This window comes from Balaenoptera borealis (genome assembly GCF_965194805.1).
Source record: "Balaenoptera borealis genome assembly, chromosome: 9".
Lineage (NCBI taxonomy): Eukaryota > Metazoa > Chordata > Mammalia > Artiodactyla > Balaenopteridae > Balaenoptera > Balaenoptera borealis.
In genome coordinates, this window is record NC_138873.1 from 43,486,517 (window position 1) to 43,503,930 (window position 17,414).

Below are 17,414 nucleotides of genomic sequence, written 5' to 3' on the forward strand. Positions count from 1 at the left end.
AGCTTTTGCTACTCTACAACTGAGAGTATTTACTGAGATAAACAGATTTTAAAAAGTGAAACAATATCTAATTCATTTTTTAAATGACTTAAGGAAACTTTAAAGTGCTATTTGGATGTAATTACGTATTCTGATTCTATGTCCTGGCTTAGAAGGTGGCATTATTTCTCAAAATAAGAAATGCTAGCCTATCACAATGTGAGCATGATTTTTCAACATGCTTGAAGCCTTTGATTTAGAGATCTTAGGAAATGGGGATTGTTTGTGTGTTTTTTCAGTTACAGTTGACTTCTCTGTCTGTGGGGTTATTCTTTCTATATTTAGCAGTTTCTACAGTTTTCATGGACTCTGTTGTGTATTGCTGAGGAGAGAGGTTCATTGTCAGTAGTGCTTTTCGAAGTAGATCTGCCATTGTATCATCTGCAGAATTTCAGAGGTTGCCCTGTGTACTGTTAGCAATCTTTTGAGATCTTGAAATTTTAGAAAAGATTTCCATACTTTCTTGCCCTGTTTTATTTCTTAGCAAGTGAATTGAATTAGTTCTGTTGTTTTAAGGATATGGACATTAAGACATAATATTTGAGGTCACTTACAGTTTGATATAGCAGATGTGCACCAAAGTTCGGTGGTTTTAGAGATTAATACCTTAAACCATATTACCATAATAAAATATTTTTATAATCAAGAGAGGTACCTCCAGTATGAGTAACTTATGATATATTTAAATTGGTCTTGAGTATCCTTCCAGATTGCCCTTCTTCTGTTCAGTCATTGTCTTTAGGTAGTTAATTTAATATTAATATAGTAGTTAGGAAAACAATTTTGCTACAAAAAAAGAGGTTACATTAAAAAATTAAATATAAGTGACATCTATGTGACTGCTTTTTTCCATAAATTATATTTGGGGAGAGGGATATCTATAAGGGGAAGGGGAGGGCAGAGAATTCAGAATATTTTGAGGTAGTGCATTTCAAATTACTCACATCTCTTTTATACTTCCCACCTGCTTGAGAATCCCTGCTGTGGTGAGCCACTTGGTGATAGCTGTGCTGGAGTCGCAGGTACTGATTGGGATAGTAGTAGTAGTAATAGTAATAGTAGCAGTAGTAGGTGTGTTGGAGTAGAACAAAGGATGAGAACCAGTGCTTTAGAAAAACTCACCTCTCTGCCTTGAAGTACGGTTTTCTGCCTGTTCACCCCTTCTTTAAAATAACAGCAAAACAATATATCTTCTGTCATGTCCTCCTTTCCCTCAGCAGTTGCTGAATAAGTATCTTTTTTTAAAGTGATTTACTGTTCACAGCCATCTAGAGCCACATTGAAAATGACCTAATGATATACTACCCTTTTACTGCTTTAAAGCTATTCTGTTTTTGGTGTTTTTTTTTTTTTAGTGTATCAGTTTTATTGCAATTTGTTTAACATTGGCTGTTAACCGCTCATTGAACAGTTCCAGTGCCATAAAATGGTAGGTTTCAAAAATAGTATTCCCCCCCCATAATCTGCCCCCATTCTCACCTGTCCATCCTTGCTCTTCTTTTTTTTTTTCTTGGCCACTCGGTTTGTGGGATATTAGTTCCCCGACCAGGGATCGATCGAACCTGGGCCCCTGGCAGTAAGAGCTCCTAATCCTAACCACTGAACCGCCAGGGAATTCCCCATCCTTGCTCTTTTCAATAATTACTACATTGATTTCCCTTTGCCCTTCTACTTACTTACTTATACCAAGGCTATTCATATTTAGTTTCTAGTGCCATGTTCCATACTTGGATGAACTGGGCAGCATTCTAGACTAGTATAGGAAAGCTGTTCTGTTTTTAAACAAGCGATGAGGCTGTTTTGCAGCATTGAACTTGAAGTTTAATATTGCTCCAGTATATATTTATTGAGTGCTAATTATGCACCATATGCTGTGTTGGACACTTGGGATACAATGGAGAGCAAAAACGGACATAATCATCACTGTTATGGAACTTGGATTTTATTGGAATTTGTTGAAATAATTATCATGTAAATGTGAAATTCCAACTTTGAGGTACATAGAGTAATGAGAACCTATTCTGGGGGATCAAGAAAGGCTTCTTTGAGGAAGTGACTATTGAGTTAAGACATAAAGGATGAGTAGGAATTAATTAGGCCAAGAGAAATAGGAGTATCGTTCAACATTCTGGTAGAGAGAACAGGACGTAGAAAGCACCTGTGATGGGCGAGTGCTAATGCATTTGAAGAACTGAGAGTTGATATGTGTTATAAGAGCATAGGGCAAAAGTAGTGAGATGCAAAATAAGTTTGAACAGGTAGGTAAGGACAATATCTACATGATTTTCCAGACCATGTAGTAGATTTGAGGGCTTTATCATAACAATGGGAAATGTTTTAAATTAGGTGGTAACCTCAGATAGGAGATTAGAATAATTTACTCTGGCTATGATAAGGAGAGAGTTTGGGGAAGTAACAAGAATAAATGCAGAAAACCATTTAGGGGGCTCTTAATTCTGATCCATGTGAGATGATGGGAGTAGGATAGCAGAGGTGGAGGAAAGTGTTCAGAACAAGAGAGATTTGGGAAGTAAAAATAAAATCTAGGGATGGGTTGGAACAGAGGGATGAGGGAATTCAGGATGACTCCAAGGTGCCAGTTGGCTGGATATTATATATTGCTAGCAATAACTATATTGCTAACTGTTGATCAGTTACTATGGGCCAGGCTCTGTGCTAGGTCTTTTATATATATCGATTCACCCAATTCTCAAAATAGTCCTGGGGTAGGTTTAGTATTGTTATTCCCATTTTACAGGAATTAAGTAAGGGGCCCAAGACTACAGAACTAGAGAAACCAAGCTCTCCAAAAACACATTTATGTCTGGTTGGGGAAGGAGGAGGTGGAGAGAAAAAAAGCAAGCAGAAAAAGTTGAGTGTGGCTGGATAGCCGGGAGGGGGAGTTCAAGGGGGGTATTGTTTTCTTTTTTTTTTTTAATGGAAAAATAAACTTAAACATGTTTATAAGCCAATGAGAAGCATCTAGTTGAGGAAAAATCTGAATATTCTAGAGAAAGAGAGGATAATTAGTAAGATTTCTGAGTGAAGATGAAATCCAAAATACATGTAGAGAGAATGGCTTTATATTGAAAGGACAGCTATTAAAGGGAAAGGAGAGATGATAAGCACAGAAGCGGGAGTGTTTTGTGTGATGGCTTCTGTATTCTCTGTAAAATAGGAGCCTGGGACAACTGCTGAAAGTGGGTGAAAGTAAGAGCTCGAGGAGAGTGAAAAAGATTTGAAATAGTAATGGAAGAGTGGGAGAACAAGTTGGCCAGAGAAATAGAAGGACTGCCAGACAATGCTGAGGACTAATTTGGAGTTATCATAAATTCACGGTACAACCAGTCTGCCCTGTCATATGACTTTCTCTGGCAATACAGGCACAGTAATGAGAGTAATAATTGAGTTCAACCAGTGCTGTAGCAAGGAGTTTGCTATATAGACAAGAGTGTTATTGAAATGAAAATGGTATTGGGGATGAAGAAAAGGAGATAATCTTTAAAGGAGTAGAAATAGTATTTGATAATTATCTAGATGCAAAGGAAGAGGAATGGTTAAGGATGATACCACATTTCTGTTTGGGAAATATATTGGTTGATACCTACAGTGGCTTGAATGGTGCTCCCCCGCCCAAATTCATGTCTACACAGAACCTCAGAATGTGACCTTACTTGGAAATAGGGTGTTTACAAATGTAATTAATATAAGGATGGAGATGAGGTCATAGCAGATTACAGTGGGTCCTAAATCCAGTGAGAGTATCCTCCGAGGATACACAGGGACACAGAGAAGAAGGCTATGTGAGGATGGAATAAGAGATTCGAGTGACATGTCTACAAGCCAAGAAATGCCAAGGATTGCTGGCAACCACAGTATTAGGAGACAGGCATGGGACAGTGCTCTTTCAGGGTCTCCAAAAGGCACCAACCCTGCCAGTGCCTTGATTTGGGGCCCCTGCATCCTGAACTGTGAGAGAGTAAATTTTTGTTCTTTTTAAGCCACCAAGTTTGTGGTAGTTTGTTATGACAACCCTAGGAGACTTATACTATTCACTGAAGTAAGGAATCCAGGAGAAGGAGTGGGTCTGGCAGGAAAGATAATGGGTTGAGTTTAGGAGGTTGTGCATCGTTAAGGTCCTTATCCCTTTTTTGCATATTCCTAACATAGTTTCCTAATTGCTTATTACCCCCTCCAAATCATCCTCTCATTGCCAAAATCATTCTAAAGTGATTCATGTTAATGGTTCATATCAAAAGGCAAGTCTGACTACGTCACTCTTCTTCGTATACCTCCCTATTACTTACTGGCTAAAATTCAAACTCTGTAGCATGTTGATCTGTGTCCAGTCTGTCTGTCCTCATCTCTTGTCGCCCCTTCTTAGCTGCTTTTGCCTCAAATAAAACTGGTTTATTTGCATTTCTCTAAATAGGCCTGCTCTTTCATGGCATCTCTACTTTGGCACAGGCTTTTGTGTATAATACCTTCTCTGTCCCCTTTGTCTACATTGTCAAACACCCACTCATCTTTCAGCACACCACTTACATCACCATCTCTGTGAAGGCTTTGCTCACCCAACTCTATAGGCAGAGGCTGTCTTAACACCTTGAACTTGCTTGGGCTGTTACAAGATTTGTTATTATACATTGTACTATAACTTGTGGTTGCCACATTTCTCTACCTCTAGAAGGTAAGCTCTTAGAAGGCCAAGACTTTGTCATAGGTGAAATAATCTGAACTATCAAATGCTTGTGAAAGCTGATTTTTGGTGGTAGCATTATGTTTGTGAACCCATTTTGGTTTCTAAGAATTGGTTAGTAGTTTTTTTCTCTATGATATCAAGTTGATTTATATGTGGATTACAGAATTGGTGTTTGGCCCCTTTTAAAAAGGGGCCAATTTTTGGAAATTTGGAACCAACACATTAAACACCAACCTTTTTGACCCACTTACATTCTTGTCTCACTTGCTAGGGGTTTTCACATCTCAGACCTTTTCCCTTTCCCTACTCCATGTATTAGCTGATCTCCGTTCAGCATTCAGGTAAACTTCTCCTTTCTGACTCCCTTTGTTTCTTTTTGAATTGGTACATCACACATGCCTGTACACTAGTGTTTACAACACTTTACATCATAATTGGAAATGTATTTTTTATCTCTTTCTACTAGACAGTAAAATCCTCAAGGGCAGAATCCATGTCTTATTCATAATTTTGTCTCCAGATCCTGGCACACTGTGTATATTCAATAAATGTTTATTTGAATGAATAAATTATTTGAAACAACTTTAGTTGCCTCATTCTGCCATGAGTCCTCAAAGTTTATCAGTAATCATTCTGTAATACAAGTTTCATGAGAGCTGGGACGGTGTCTGTCTTGTTGACTCTACTATCCATTGTGTCTAACATAGGGCCCACCATATTAGTGAAAGACTGAATCAATCGCAAAGATATGATTTGTTAGTTAATATTTCATGGTATTCCATTTTAAGAAAAATTTGAAACTGGCTAAAAATAACTTTAAACATCATTACATTAGAGTATTGAGTATGGATTTAGTGTACTTTTGACATTTCTAGTATATTTGGTAGGTTGATTCTCCTCATCCCACCTCGAGTTTGATTATAGAGCAGCTGAATTCTTTAACATTAAAATGAAAACAGAAAACATTTTATCTTGTTTGGAACTTCATTTTGAGGTTTAAAGTACTTTAACTTTTAAAAATACATCATAGACTTACCTACTTGTCTCCATTTCAAATCCCCCAACTCTAGTTCAGTCACATTGTCTCCCATGTTACACACAGCTGCCCTTTTTTTTTGGCTGTGTTGGGTCTTCATTGCTGTACGTGGGCTTTTCTCTAGTTTCTGTGAGTGGGGGCTACTTTTTGTTGTGGCGCGCGGTCTTCTCATTGCTGTGGCTTCTTGTTGCAGAGCACGGCTTCAGTAGTTGCAGCACGTGGGCTCAGTAGTTGTGGCTCATGGGCTCTAGAGCGCAGGCTCAGTAGTTGTGGCGCACGGGCTTAGTTGCTTCGCGGCATGTGGGATCTTCCTGGACCAGGGCTCGAACCCGTGTCCCCTGCATTGGCAGGCGGATTCTTAACCGCTGTGCCAGCAGGGAAGTCCAGCTACCGTTTTTAAAACATAAATTCCATAGTTGTGGCGCGGGGCTCAGTAATTGTGGCACACGGGCTTAGCTGCTCTGTGGCATGTGGGACCTTCCCAAACCAGGGCTCGAACCCGTGTTCCCTGCATTGGCAGGTGGACTCTTAACCACTGCACCACCAGGGAAGTCCTGTTGTGTATTTTTACAAGATTATATGGACAGAGGATTAAGGTCTAGACAGAGTAGAATAATAGGAGACTCTGAATAAAAAATTACTTTGATTTTGGTGCCACAGAGTGGAATCCAGAAGTTAAGAATTATATTAGAAAGGAATTATCCTGATGGAAAAGAGTTTGAGAGAAGAAATAGAATAGTAATGACTGCATTTACCAATAAATGGTAATGATAATCCTCAAAATTTGTTTAAATACACTGCCTCTCTGTCTTTTTCATTCCTGGGAATACTTCATTCCTTTGTTGCAGAATGTGCCCTGAAGTTTCATATATCTCCCCACTCCATTCCAGCTGATAGTGGAGATCCAGGGACCACATTTTTTTTATAAACTAATTTTTTAAAAAAATATTTATTTACTTAGGCTGTGCCGGGTCTTAGTTGCGGCATGCAGACTCTTAGTTGCGGCATGCAGACTTCTTAGTTGTGGCACGCAGACTTCTTAGTTGCAGCATGTGGACTCATTTGTGGCATACGGACTCTTAGTTGCAGCATGCACGTGGGATCTAGTTCCCTGACCAGGGATCGAACTGGGGCCCCCTGCATCGGGAGCACAGAGTCTTACCCACTGGACCACCAGGGAGGTCCCCAGGGACCACATTTTGAGAATCACTACCTTAGAAAATCTCACCATTGGTTGTTTAATGGCCTTTAAATGAAGGCCATGGTCTTAAGGCTCAGAGATCCTCCTAGAGTGAGGTCATTTTGTCCTTGATGAGTTCTAGGGAAAGAATATCCTGATGGTCAGCTTTGTTTTATTTTATTTTGTTTTATTTTTTCTGTAAATGAATCCAAGATCAAATGTAGGAAAGTGAAGAGATTGGGTTAACTGGTTGACTAACTGGTTTTGATTTTGCTTTTTAAAAGATTTTTTTGGATATCATTTGAAAATTTAAGAGTTGAAGGTTGAAATCAGCTATTAATTTTCACTCTTTGCTCCTTATAGTGTTGCCAAGGTAAGACAGTGAGGTGAAAGATGCTCAGCCTTTTTTTATGGTCAAGCTAGTTTTTAGTCTGTTATTTACTAGCTGTGTGATCTTGGGCAAATTGCTTAAACCCTGATTTCCAGTTTCCTTAGCTATTAAAAAAAAAAGAGAGTATGATGATAAGAATTAACAGATGGCACATGGTACGTGAATGCTTGCCATATAGTAGGTAAATGCTTGCTTTATGGTAGCTGTGAATATTGTTAGTAAGTCAAACATAGGTATTGTAGCTGTAGAAACACATTTTTCCTAATGGCTAACTGCTTGATAATACTTTTACTACCTTGCCCTGAGAGTAAGAATTGGGTTCAAAGTGCTGTTTTGCTACTGACCATTTGGGTAGCCCTAGAAATAAAAGCAGCTTTGATGGGCCTTGGTTTTATTATCTAAATAGTAATCATCATAATCATAGTTTTTATGTTCTCTAAGATCTCTTTGATTATAAAGTTCTGTCATATTAGGAGGTTAGCCATTGAATAAAATATGGAAATTTCTAATCTTCACATAAAATTTACCATTAACTAACTTTTCTTAGCAGCTAAAATGCTTATATCATAGACAAGAAACGAGTTATTTAAATATTATGAAGTTTAGAGTAAACTTGAAACACTTGTTTTGTTCCAAAATAAATTGAGCTTTGAATTTTGATACCTGCATCCTTGCTTTGTAAAGAATTTTTACTTAATTTTTTAAAATTTGAGCAACCTCTTGAGAAATTATTTCACTTAATGAAGAGTCCATGTTTCTAGCAGGCCACTTTCAAAAAACCTCCATACTACCCTGTTTTTCCTTGCCTTTTTAGAATACAGTCACTTCTGATTTGAATATTAGTCTGCCAAATTAATTCATGAATACCACTTGTGCCTCTTTAGCATCTTTCTTAATGCCAGTTTTACTCAGTTATTAATAAATCATGAGATTTTTGGTTTGAAACATAAATCATAGTGGGACAACCAGACAATATATACCTCTTGAAACACACAGTGTATTTCTTGCCACAGACATTTAAGTACCATAGTTCCTCAGTATTTGCAGGGGATTGGTTCTAGGCCTCCCCACCCATACCCCTGCAGATGCCAAAATCCATGGATGCTAAAGTCCCCTTTATAAAATGGCATAGTGTTTGCATATAAGCAACACAAATCTTCCCGCATATTTTAAATCATCTCTAGATAACTTATAATACCTAATACAATGTAAATGCTATGTAAATAGTTGCCAGAATGAGGCAAATTAAGTTTTGCCTTTTGGAACTTTCTGGAGTTTTTTCTTCTGAATATTTTTGATCCACAGTTGGTTGAATCTGTGGATGCAGATTGCATAGATATGGAGGGCTGACTGTAAATCTAGTTAAACCTTTAGATCTACTTCTAGGTTATAGGAAATATAAGGAATAGAGGAATATATTAGACAACACTGGAAAGAAACAGTAAGACAGATACAGAATGAAAGTCAATGTAATGAAAAAAATGATAAGGGTTGTTATAGATTAAATGGCTTATCTTAAACTATTTCTGGGTAGGTTTACTTCAGCATAAGCGTCATATTGCTCAAAAAGTGCGTATTATTCAAATATGTATTTTCCTTTTGTTATTATTTTATTTCAAAGATTATAAAACTCAATAGGTGTTTTTTTGACTAAGAAGGACTGTCTAGACATGGCTCATTTGTACTTTAAAGGTGCAGTCTTCAGAGAATACTGAACACTCTAGTAATAGGTGATTTAAAATTTTTATAATTTTTTTTTTGGTGGGCAATTTGTAAAATTGATGCATGTCTATAATACATTTTTATCATACACAGAAGTTTTTTGTTTTTTTGTTTTTCTTTTCTAAGGTTTTTGGTTAGGAGTATTTGTGAAAGATGTGTAAAAACTGTTAAACTAACATTCTTTTCTGGAAGGCAATAGAAGTGAAGTTCTACTTTATTTAATCTCTTGCATATGTTTATTATATTTAAAGAACAGAGTCAAGTGCTAGTATTAGTATTTATTTTAGCATTTAAATCTTAATGAAATTTGTTACTGCTTCAGATTCATAATAAAGGGCCAGCCCAATACATCAGCTACTAGCCTGATGTGACTATTGTGTGTTTGAAATATGGCTGGTCCAAATTGAGATGTGCTGTATGTGTAATATACATAATGGGTTTGAAGACTGAGTATCAAAAAAGGAATGTAATATTTTAATCATTGTTTTATATTATTATATGCTTGAATGATATTTTAGATGTGTTGGGTTAAGTAGAATATATTATAAAAATTGATTTCACCTGTTTAATTTCACTTTTAAAAAAATATTTATTTATTTATTTGGCTGTGCCAAGTCTTAGTTGCAGCACGCGGGATCTTTTTGTGGTGTGCGGGATCTTCAGTTGTGGCATGCAGGACCTAGTTCCCTGACCAGGGATCAAACCCAGGTCCCCTGCATTGGGAGCGCAGAGTCTTAACCACTGGACCACGAGGGAGGTCCCTAATTTTACTTTTTAAAACGTGGCTTCTAGGGGACTTCCCTGGAGGTCCAGTGGTTAAGACTCCATGCTTCCATTGCAGGGGGCACGGGTTCAGTCCCTGGTGGGGAAACAAAGATCCTGCATGCTGCACGGCACAGCCAAAAAAATAAAGCAAAATAAAATAATAAATAAATGTGGCTACTAGAAAATTTTTAGTTACATATGTGGTTCGTATTGAATTTCTGTTAGGCAGCACTATACTAGAATATCACAGCTTTTCTATTGCAATGAAAACATGAGCTGAGGATTTCTGGTCTGAGAAGGATCACAGTGGATTGATAGTTTTAAATTTTAAAAAATCTTTTGTAAAAACAGAAAAACTAGAATAACAAAAACACCCCACAAAACCCAGTGATAGCCTCATCAGCAAAACTAGATGAGGAGGGCATATCCTCACAAGCCCCAGAACATGGGTTGGTCAGGGTAGCAGGACCAACACAGATTGCATGTGGATGAGCACCTGTGGGGCAGAAGAAATAAATAGCAAGGGGACCCAGGCACAGAAATCACTAACAGAGCCCCAAAGGGGAAGACATCACTTTGGATGGGAAACTTGAGCAAATGATCTAAGAACAACTGGCAAAACTGCCTCCAGGTTGCAGGGGAATTCAAAACGGCCATGGGGACATACTAAGCAGCAGCAGGAAGAATAGAAAGTACTGGGGGTGGACTTTCAGAATCTCAGAAATTTCTAACAAAAACTGCTTTTGAGAAAGTCCAATTCTAAAGAAACACTGCTAGAAATAGAATCCAAATTCAGCAGGGCAGAAACATGAGGTTTGAAGTGAGGAGAGTTTGTATTCAAGATAGGGGAGGAATACATACATAGGAGGTTGATTGCAAAACAGTAGTTCTGGCTACAGACAGGCCATTGTTGTAAATAGTTCAGTTTAAGGCCAGGGGTGGGAGCCCGTTAGCCTGAAGCTAGGAAAGCTACCTATGCTCACCTCAAACCCCTCCATGGAAGTCTCCTCCTACCTGACATGTACTACATGAAAACCCATTTCATTTAAACATGAGTAACAGAAAAGGATTTTATTTAAACACCATATAAATGTACTGCAATCAAAAAAGGTAAAAATTAATAGACTAATGTGACAACAGACAATGAAGGCATATCAGAAAAATAAGGCTGCAAAGCAGTTGGAAACTGTAAACTGTATTATAAAATAAAGGAAATTAATAATGTTATTCATCTATGAATAAAACAGAATAATTTGGAGATAGGAAAACTCAGAAATAAAGTAATAAAAAAATAAAAATTAAAAGAATACTTGCAGAACTTTGGGAAAAAAATAGGAAAAAAATCATTTCAGAATGGAGCCTAATTTGGAAGAGGCATAAAAAATAGGCAATGCAGTAAGTACAGCAAGAGAAAAAGGATATATAAGGGGAAAACAGAAAGGATTTGAGAGTAAATTGCAAATATAAAAGATAGGGAGGGGGCTTCCCTGGTGGCACAGTGGTTGAGAATCTGCCTGCCAATGCAGGGGACGTGGGTTCGAGCCCTGGTCTGGGAAGATCCCACATGCCACAGAGCAACTAAGCCCGTGAGCCACAATTACTGAGCCTGTGCGTCTGGAGCCTGTGCTCCGCAACCAGAGAGGCCGCGGTAGTGAGAGGCCCGCGCACCGCGGTGAAGAGTGGCCCCCGCTTGCCACAACTAGAGAAAGCTCTCGCATAGAAACGAAGACCCAACACAGCCATGAATAAAAAAAAAAAAAAAAAAAAAGATAGGGAAAGAATAATTAATGTTAGTATAATTGGAGTCCCTGAAGAAGCATGAAACAAAACAAATATTTAAAACTTCTATCAACAAACCCTCATTTATTGCTGGTAGGAATGTAAAATGGTTCAGCCACTGTGGAAAACAGTTTGATGGTTCCTTAAAAAGTTAAACATCGAACTATCATATGACTCAGCAATTCCACTCCTAGGTATATACCCAAAAGAATTGAACACACGTACACAAACAAATGTATATATGTTCATAGCAGCACTGAACATAATTGCCAAAAGATGGAAATAGCCCAATGTCCATCAACTGATGAATGGATAAACAACTTGTGGTATATACATACAGTGAACTATATAGCTGAATATATTATAGCTGAATTTTTATAGTTGAATATATTATTCAGCTCTAAAAAGGAATGAAGAAGTACTGATACGTGCTATAATATGGATAAACCTTGAAAACATGCCGAGTGAAAGAAATACCTGGAATAGTTAAATCCATAGAGACAAAATGTGGATTGGTGGTTTCCAGAAGCTGGGGACAGAGAGAGTGGGGAGTGACTGCTTAACAGGTAGGAGGCTTTCTTTGGGCGTGATGAAAATGTTTTGGAACTAGATACAGATGGTGACTGCACAACATTGTGATTATAATAAATGCCACTGAATTGTTCACTTGAAATGGTTAATTTAATGTTATATAAATTTTGCCTCAATAAAAAACAAATTACCAACCAATTCACTCTTAAAAACTGTAACAGAGCATTGAATCTGCATATTGAGAAGAGTACACGTGGGCCTAGAATGATTAACACCATGCTATATTTTAGTAAAACATGGGACTAAAAATAAAGCAGACCCAAGATCAAGTCACTTATAAGAGAAAGAAAAGATTGGATTTTGGACATGTGAATAGCAGCGTTTCATACCAGAAGCCAAAGGAGCAACATATTTAAAATACTCAAGGAAAGAAAATATGAGCCAAAGATTTTATATCCAACCAAACTGACTTCAGATATAAAGACCACAAATAAATAGTTATGAACATGCCAGAAATCAGGGAGTACTGTTATGAGAGCTTTCTGAGAAATCTACAAGGCTAGAGAATGAGTTGAATTCATAGGAGCAGCTCTGGTAAAAGGTCAAGTGGTCAGCATAGAATTTATTTAATGGTGGAACTAAGACTATCAGTGTTAAGGATGAGAAAATATTTAAACATTACATATTGTATGCTCTGCAATATAAATATAGTGCAACTACCGAAAATGGGAGAAAAGAGTATCTTGAAAGTAGTATAAGCTAGATGATTGCTCATAGTTATTAGCTGAAATAGCAAGATAACGCTTTATTAAGATGCTGGAGAAGAATAAGAAAAGGGGGAAGAAAATGCTAATAGTTTCGTGACTGTTCATAGCAAGGATGTTATCTTAAATATAATCTAAAGAGGAAATTAAGGATATTATCTAAAAGTAATTATTAAAACAAAGATACAGAGCTTCCAGAATACTAAAATATATATATATTTTAAAATCTAGCAATGAGCAGTTAAGACCTTACATGTGTATGTGCTATTTACAACTATAAAATGAAAAATATGATGAAAGGTTAAAACAGACAAAATTATACCAGGTAAATGCAAATAAAATGAAAGTAGGAGTTGCAAACTTGATAACAGATAAGGTAGAATTCAGGTCAAAAAGCATTTAATGTGGGGGAGGAAACTACTGACATATTGAGCTACATTGAAGTTAAGCACTCTGTTCATCAAAAGACACCTTTTAGAAAGTTAAAAGACAAACCACAGGATGGAAGAAAGCAATTGTAACTCATACCCAATAAAGGACTTTATATTCATAATAATATGTGTGTATATCTGTGTGTGTTTGTGTGTGTCGAGAGAGAAAGAGAACTATAAATCAATAAGAAAAAAATGTATATAACGCTGTAGAAAAATAGGCAAGAGACTTGAATAGGCAGTTCACAAAAGAGAATATCCAAATGGTCAATAAACATATGAAAAGATGGACAACCTTATTAGTAATCAAGAAGTTTTCATTAAAACCACAATGAAATGCCACTACATTCCTACCAGAATGGCTAAAATTAAAAAGACTCACAATACCAAATGAAGGCAAGGTTGTGAAACTATCAGAGTTCTCATATATGGTGAGCATGTCAGTTGCTACAATCATTTGGAAAACTGGCCTTTTCTGCTGAGGTTTAACATATTCATACTTTGTAAACCAGAAGTTTCCTTCCTAGATATATACTCACCAGAACTGTATTCCATAGAAAGCTGTGTAGGGTGTTGCTAGTGTACCTGTCTTCACCTCCTTACCTGCAAATATCATGTGGCTAAAATGTCATTGAGAGAAAATGTTCCACGGTTATATGGTGTTGATGGTTGCACAGTTCTATGATTATACTAAAAGTCACTGAACGGTACACTTTAAAAGAGTGAGTTTTAATGGTATGTGAGTTATATCTCAATAAAGCTGTTATTAAAAACAAAAACAAAAATGTCATTGAGAGCATGTAGTGATTTCCTACCAGATTTAATCTCAGTTTTGGTTTATCATCCAAAGCCATTTGTTGTATCTAGCCTCACTTTCCTATCTAGTCTTGTGTAGTCTGTCAATGTACAACCCCTCTCAGTAGTCTAATCTCCTTGCTAATAACATCTTCATATTCTAGTAAGTGCTTTCATATATAAGATTAATAATATGAAAATAGTCAAAGCCCTGGGTATTATCCCTATTTTATTTTATTTATTAAAAAAAATCTTATTTGAAGTATAGTTGACTTACAATATTACATTAATTTCAGATGAACAACAGAGCAATTTGATATTTTTATAGATTATACTCCATATAAAGTTATAAAATATTATCTCTTCCTTGTTGCTGTATATTACATCCTTGTATCTTATTTATTTTATACCTAGTAGATACTATCCTATTTTAAAATCAGGGAAACTTGAATGGACACAGAGTGATTTATCTGGAATCACAGGGCTAGTATTAGAATTTGTTTCAACTTCAAGATACTTATTGAGCATCTTTTATGTAGTAGGCACTAGTTGGTGCAGTTGGGAGATTTAGGTAGATTCTAATTCTCTGGTCTCTATACTCAGGGAATTTACCTACGTAGCTTCTAGTCTCTGTCTGCCCTTGCTAGTCTTCTCATCTCTTGACTGCTTTACTGCTCCTATTTGTCCTTGTTATCATTTAACTTCAAAGCCCTTCTAAATTCTCTTTTCCTCACTAACCTTCTTTAAACCTTCCTTTACTTTGAATTCCTTGGGACCTGACCGATTCTAAATATATCTGTAACTTGCCACACATTTTTCTTTAGTTGGTTCGAATGCATATGTATTACCTCAGTTGATAAGAAAGCTTCTCAAGGGCATAAATAATTATCACCTATAATTTAGAAAGTATTTTCCACAGTTTTTTTTTCCCCTCATTGAACCAGCATACTTGTTGGCTCCATAGATGCTTATTAGTAAAATTATGTTCAGTAGAAAACTAAGGCCTTGCCTTGGTCTTTAACCCACTTGTTAGTTGGGAAGATCGAACACACACAAGGGATATGTCCTGTTCGCAATTGTAAAACAATGTATCGATTGTGAAAAATGAAAAGCTTCAGATTGAATGGCTGAGTGGCTCCGATGGGTTGTTCTGCTACAGTGTAACAGTTAGCTGTAGCTTACAGTTAATAATGGACTTCTAGTGTTCACCTATTCATTTCAAAGATAGTCTGTGTCATTCTTGAATAATAATTATTAGAGTCAAAATAAAGAAAATTAAGCATACTTAATGTTTTTTATTGTAGCTGTTTTATTTAAAAAAATTTTTTTATTGAGGTATAGTTGATTTACAACGCTGTGTTAACTTCTGCTATTGTTGCTGTTTTTATAAGGCACAGTTGGTGGATCTGAAATCTGAACTGACAGAGACCCAAGCAGAGAAAGTTGTATTGGAGAAAGAAGTACATGATCAGCTTTTACAATTGCACTCTATTCAGCTTCAGCTTCATGCTAAAACTGGTCAAAGTGTTGACTCTGGTACCATTAAGGCAAAATTGGTAAGTAGTTTAGAGGGTAACATATATTTATATGTGTTTTAGAGGGTGAAAAGGACAATCTTTAATGAGGCTTTTTAATTATAAAAGTTAATATGTGCTCCTGGGAAATTTAGAAAATACAGGAAATGTGAAGGTCATCATAATCATCCACAGTCTTATCACCTGGAGATGATCAGTGATAACATCAATAACCAATTGGTTAGAATAGGATCTTCTTCCTATTTAAAAAGATCTATGTAAATATACTTAAAAGATATTTGTGATTATAACATATAAACATTTTTTTTGCCCTACTGTATCAGTTAAGATTAAGTTCAGTTACATGTAACAGAAATCCCAAATAACATTGGAATTATTCTTAAATAGTACAAATTATTTTCTCCTAGTTAAAGAAGCCCTGAGACAGGCATTCAGAGCTGATATGGCAGCTCCACAGATATCAGGGATACAGTTTCCTTTTGTTGTTCTGCTCTGCCATCTTTAGCTCATGGTTTCTGTCTTCAGGATTTCTTCATATCTGCATTCCAGGTAGGAAGAAGGAAGATCTAAGGGCAAAAGGATGCTTCCCACCTGCATTAGTTTTCTTTAAAGACCTTTTCATGAAATCGTCCTCAACTTTTTGCCAATCATTTAGCCGTCTCACTGGCTATCCCTAGCTGCATGTCAGTCCCTTAGCTGGTCACATGACCACCTCCAGTAAAATTGGAGTTCTGTTAATAAGGAAGAAGAGGAGAGGAAAATGGAATGAGGTGCCAACCAATGGCACATTTTTTCTTTTGCTCTTAATATAAGTATTTTCCCTGCCACTGAGTGCTTTGTCGTGTTTGCATAATGTTCATTGTGTATATGTTCCATAATTAACTGTTGCCCTCTTAATCAATATAGGTTGTTTAAATAGAATTTTTTTTAAGTCTCATTTCTGTTTAACCTCATATGTATTGTGTACTATATACCAGGCACTTTGTTAACAAAAAAAGTTAACGTAGGGTACACAGCAGTAAATAAGACAGATAAAGCTTGGGAGAGGCGGAAGATGAAATGATGTTGATGATGAGAGTAATACAGTTCAAAGTTTTACTCGTTTTCAGTTAATTCTGTTTGATTGGTTAGTTTCTAATACAGATATGTTAGAATTTATTTAAATGAATATTTACATTCTCCTAAAGTCCTTTTAAATTCTGAAATTCCATAAATATAAATTATTAGTGTTGTTTTATTTAACTGAAATGAGTCAGATTCATAACTGCTTCTTTGGAATGTTTGATACTAACATTGAGAAACAATGTACATTTTCACTAGAAAAGAATTCACCTGACATTTTAACATTAGATTTGAAGCATGGTGCTGTAGTGGAAAGGCACTGAACCAGGTGTGTTAACTAATTTGGATAAAACAAACATTTTTAATCTAATCCTGTGCAGTTACTATTGCTTATGGACTTGCAAATATATTTGTTCTAATGAACTTTACCCAAGTGATATTCAACATATGGGAATTTTCCTTGTAATGATTGTACCACTAAATAAAGTCATTTGTTTGATGTTTTTCTAATTATAAAACTTTTTTCTTATATCTTAAGTCTGTCCCCTCTGTGGAGGAGCTGGTAAGTATGCCATTTCTGTTTTGCTTTAATATGTTACGCTGAAATGTTTTTAGTGCTTTATTTGCATAGTACATGTTGTCACTTTGTATGTATTTGAAAGTGATATTAATGATGGTAATT

The 17,414-nt window shown here is 36.3% G+C and overlaps 1 protein-coding gene across 2 annotated transcripts in view; it reads left to right on the top strand.

Annotated features, from left to right (window-relative positions):
• Nucleotides 1-17,414, top strand: part of GOPC (golgi associated PDZ and coiled-coil motif containing) — a 35,753-nt gene that overhangs the window by 1,853 nt on the left and 16,486 nt on the right. Inside the window, exons 2-3 of one of the 2 annotated variants that reach the window (XM_082406210.1) lie at nucleotides 15,527-15,691; nucleotides 17,271-17,294. In XM_082406210.1, coding sequence (XP_082262336.1) covers nucleotides 15,527-15,691; nucleotides 17,271-17,294 — 189 coding nt within the window. The remainder of the gene's footprint in view (nucleotides 1-15,526; nucleotides 15,692-17,270; nucleotides 17,295-17,414) is intronic. The other variant, XM_082406211.1, reaches the window with a different exon arrangement.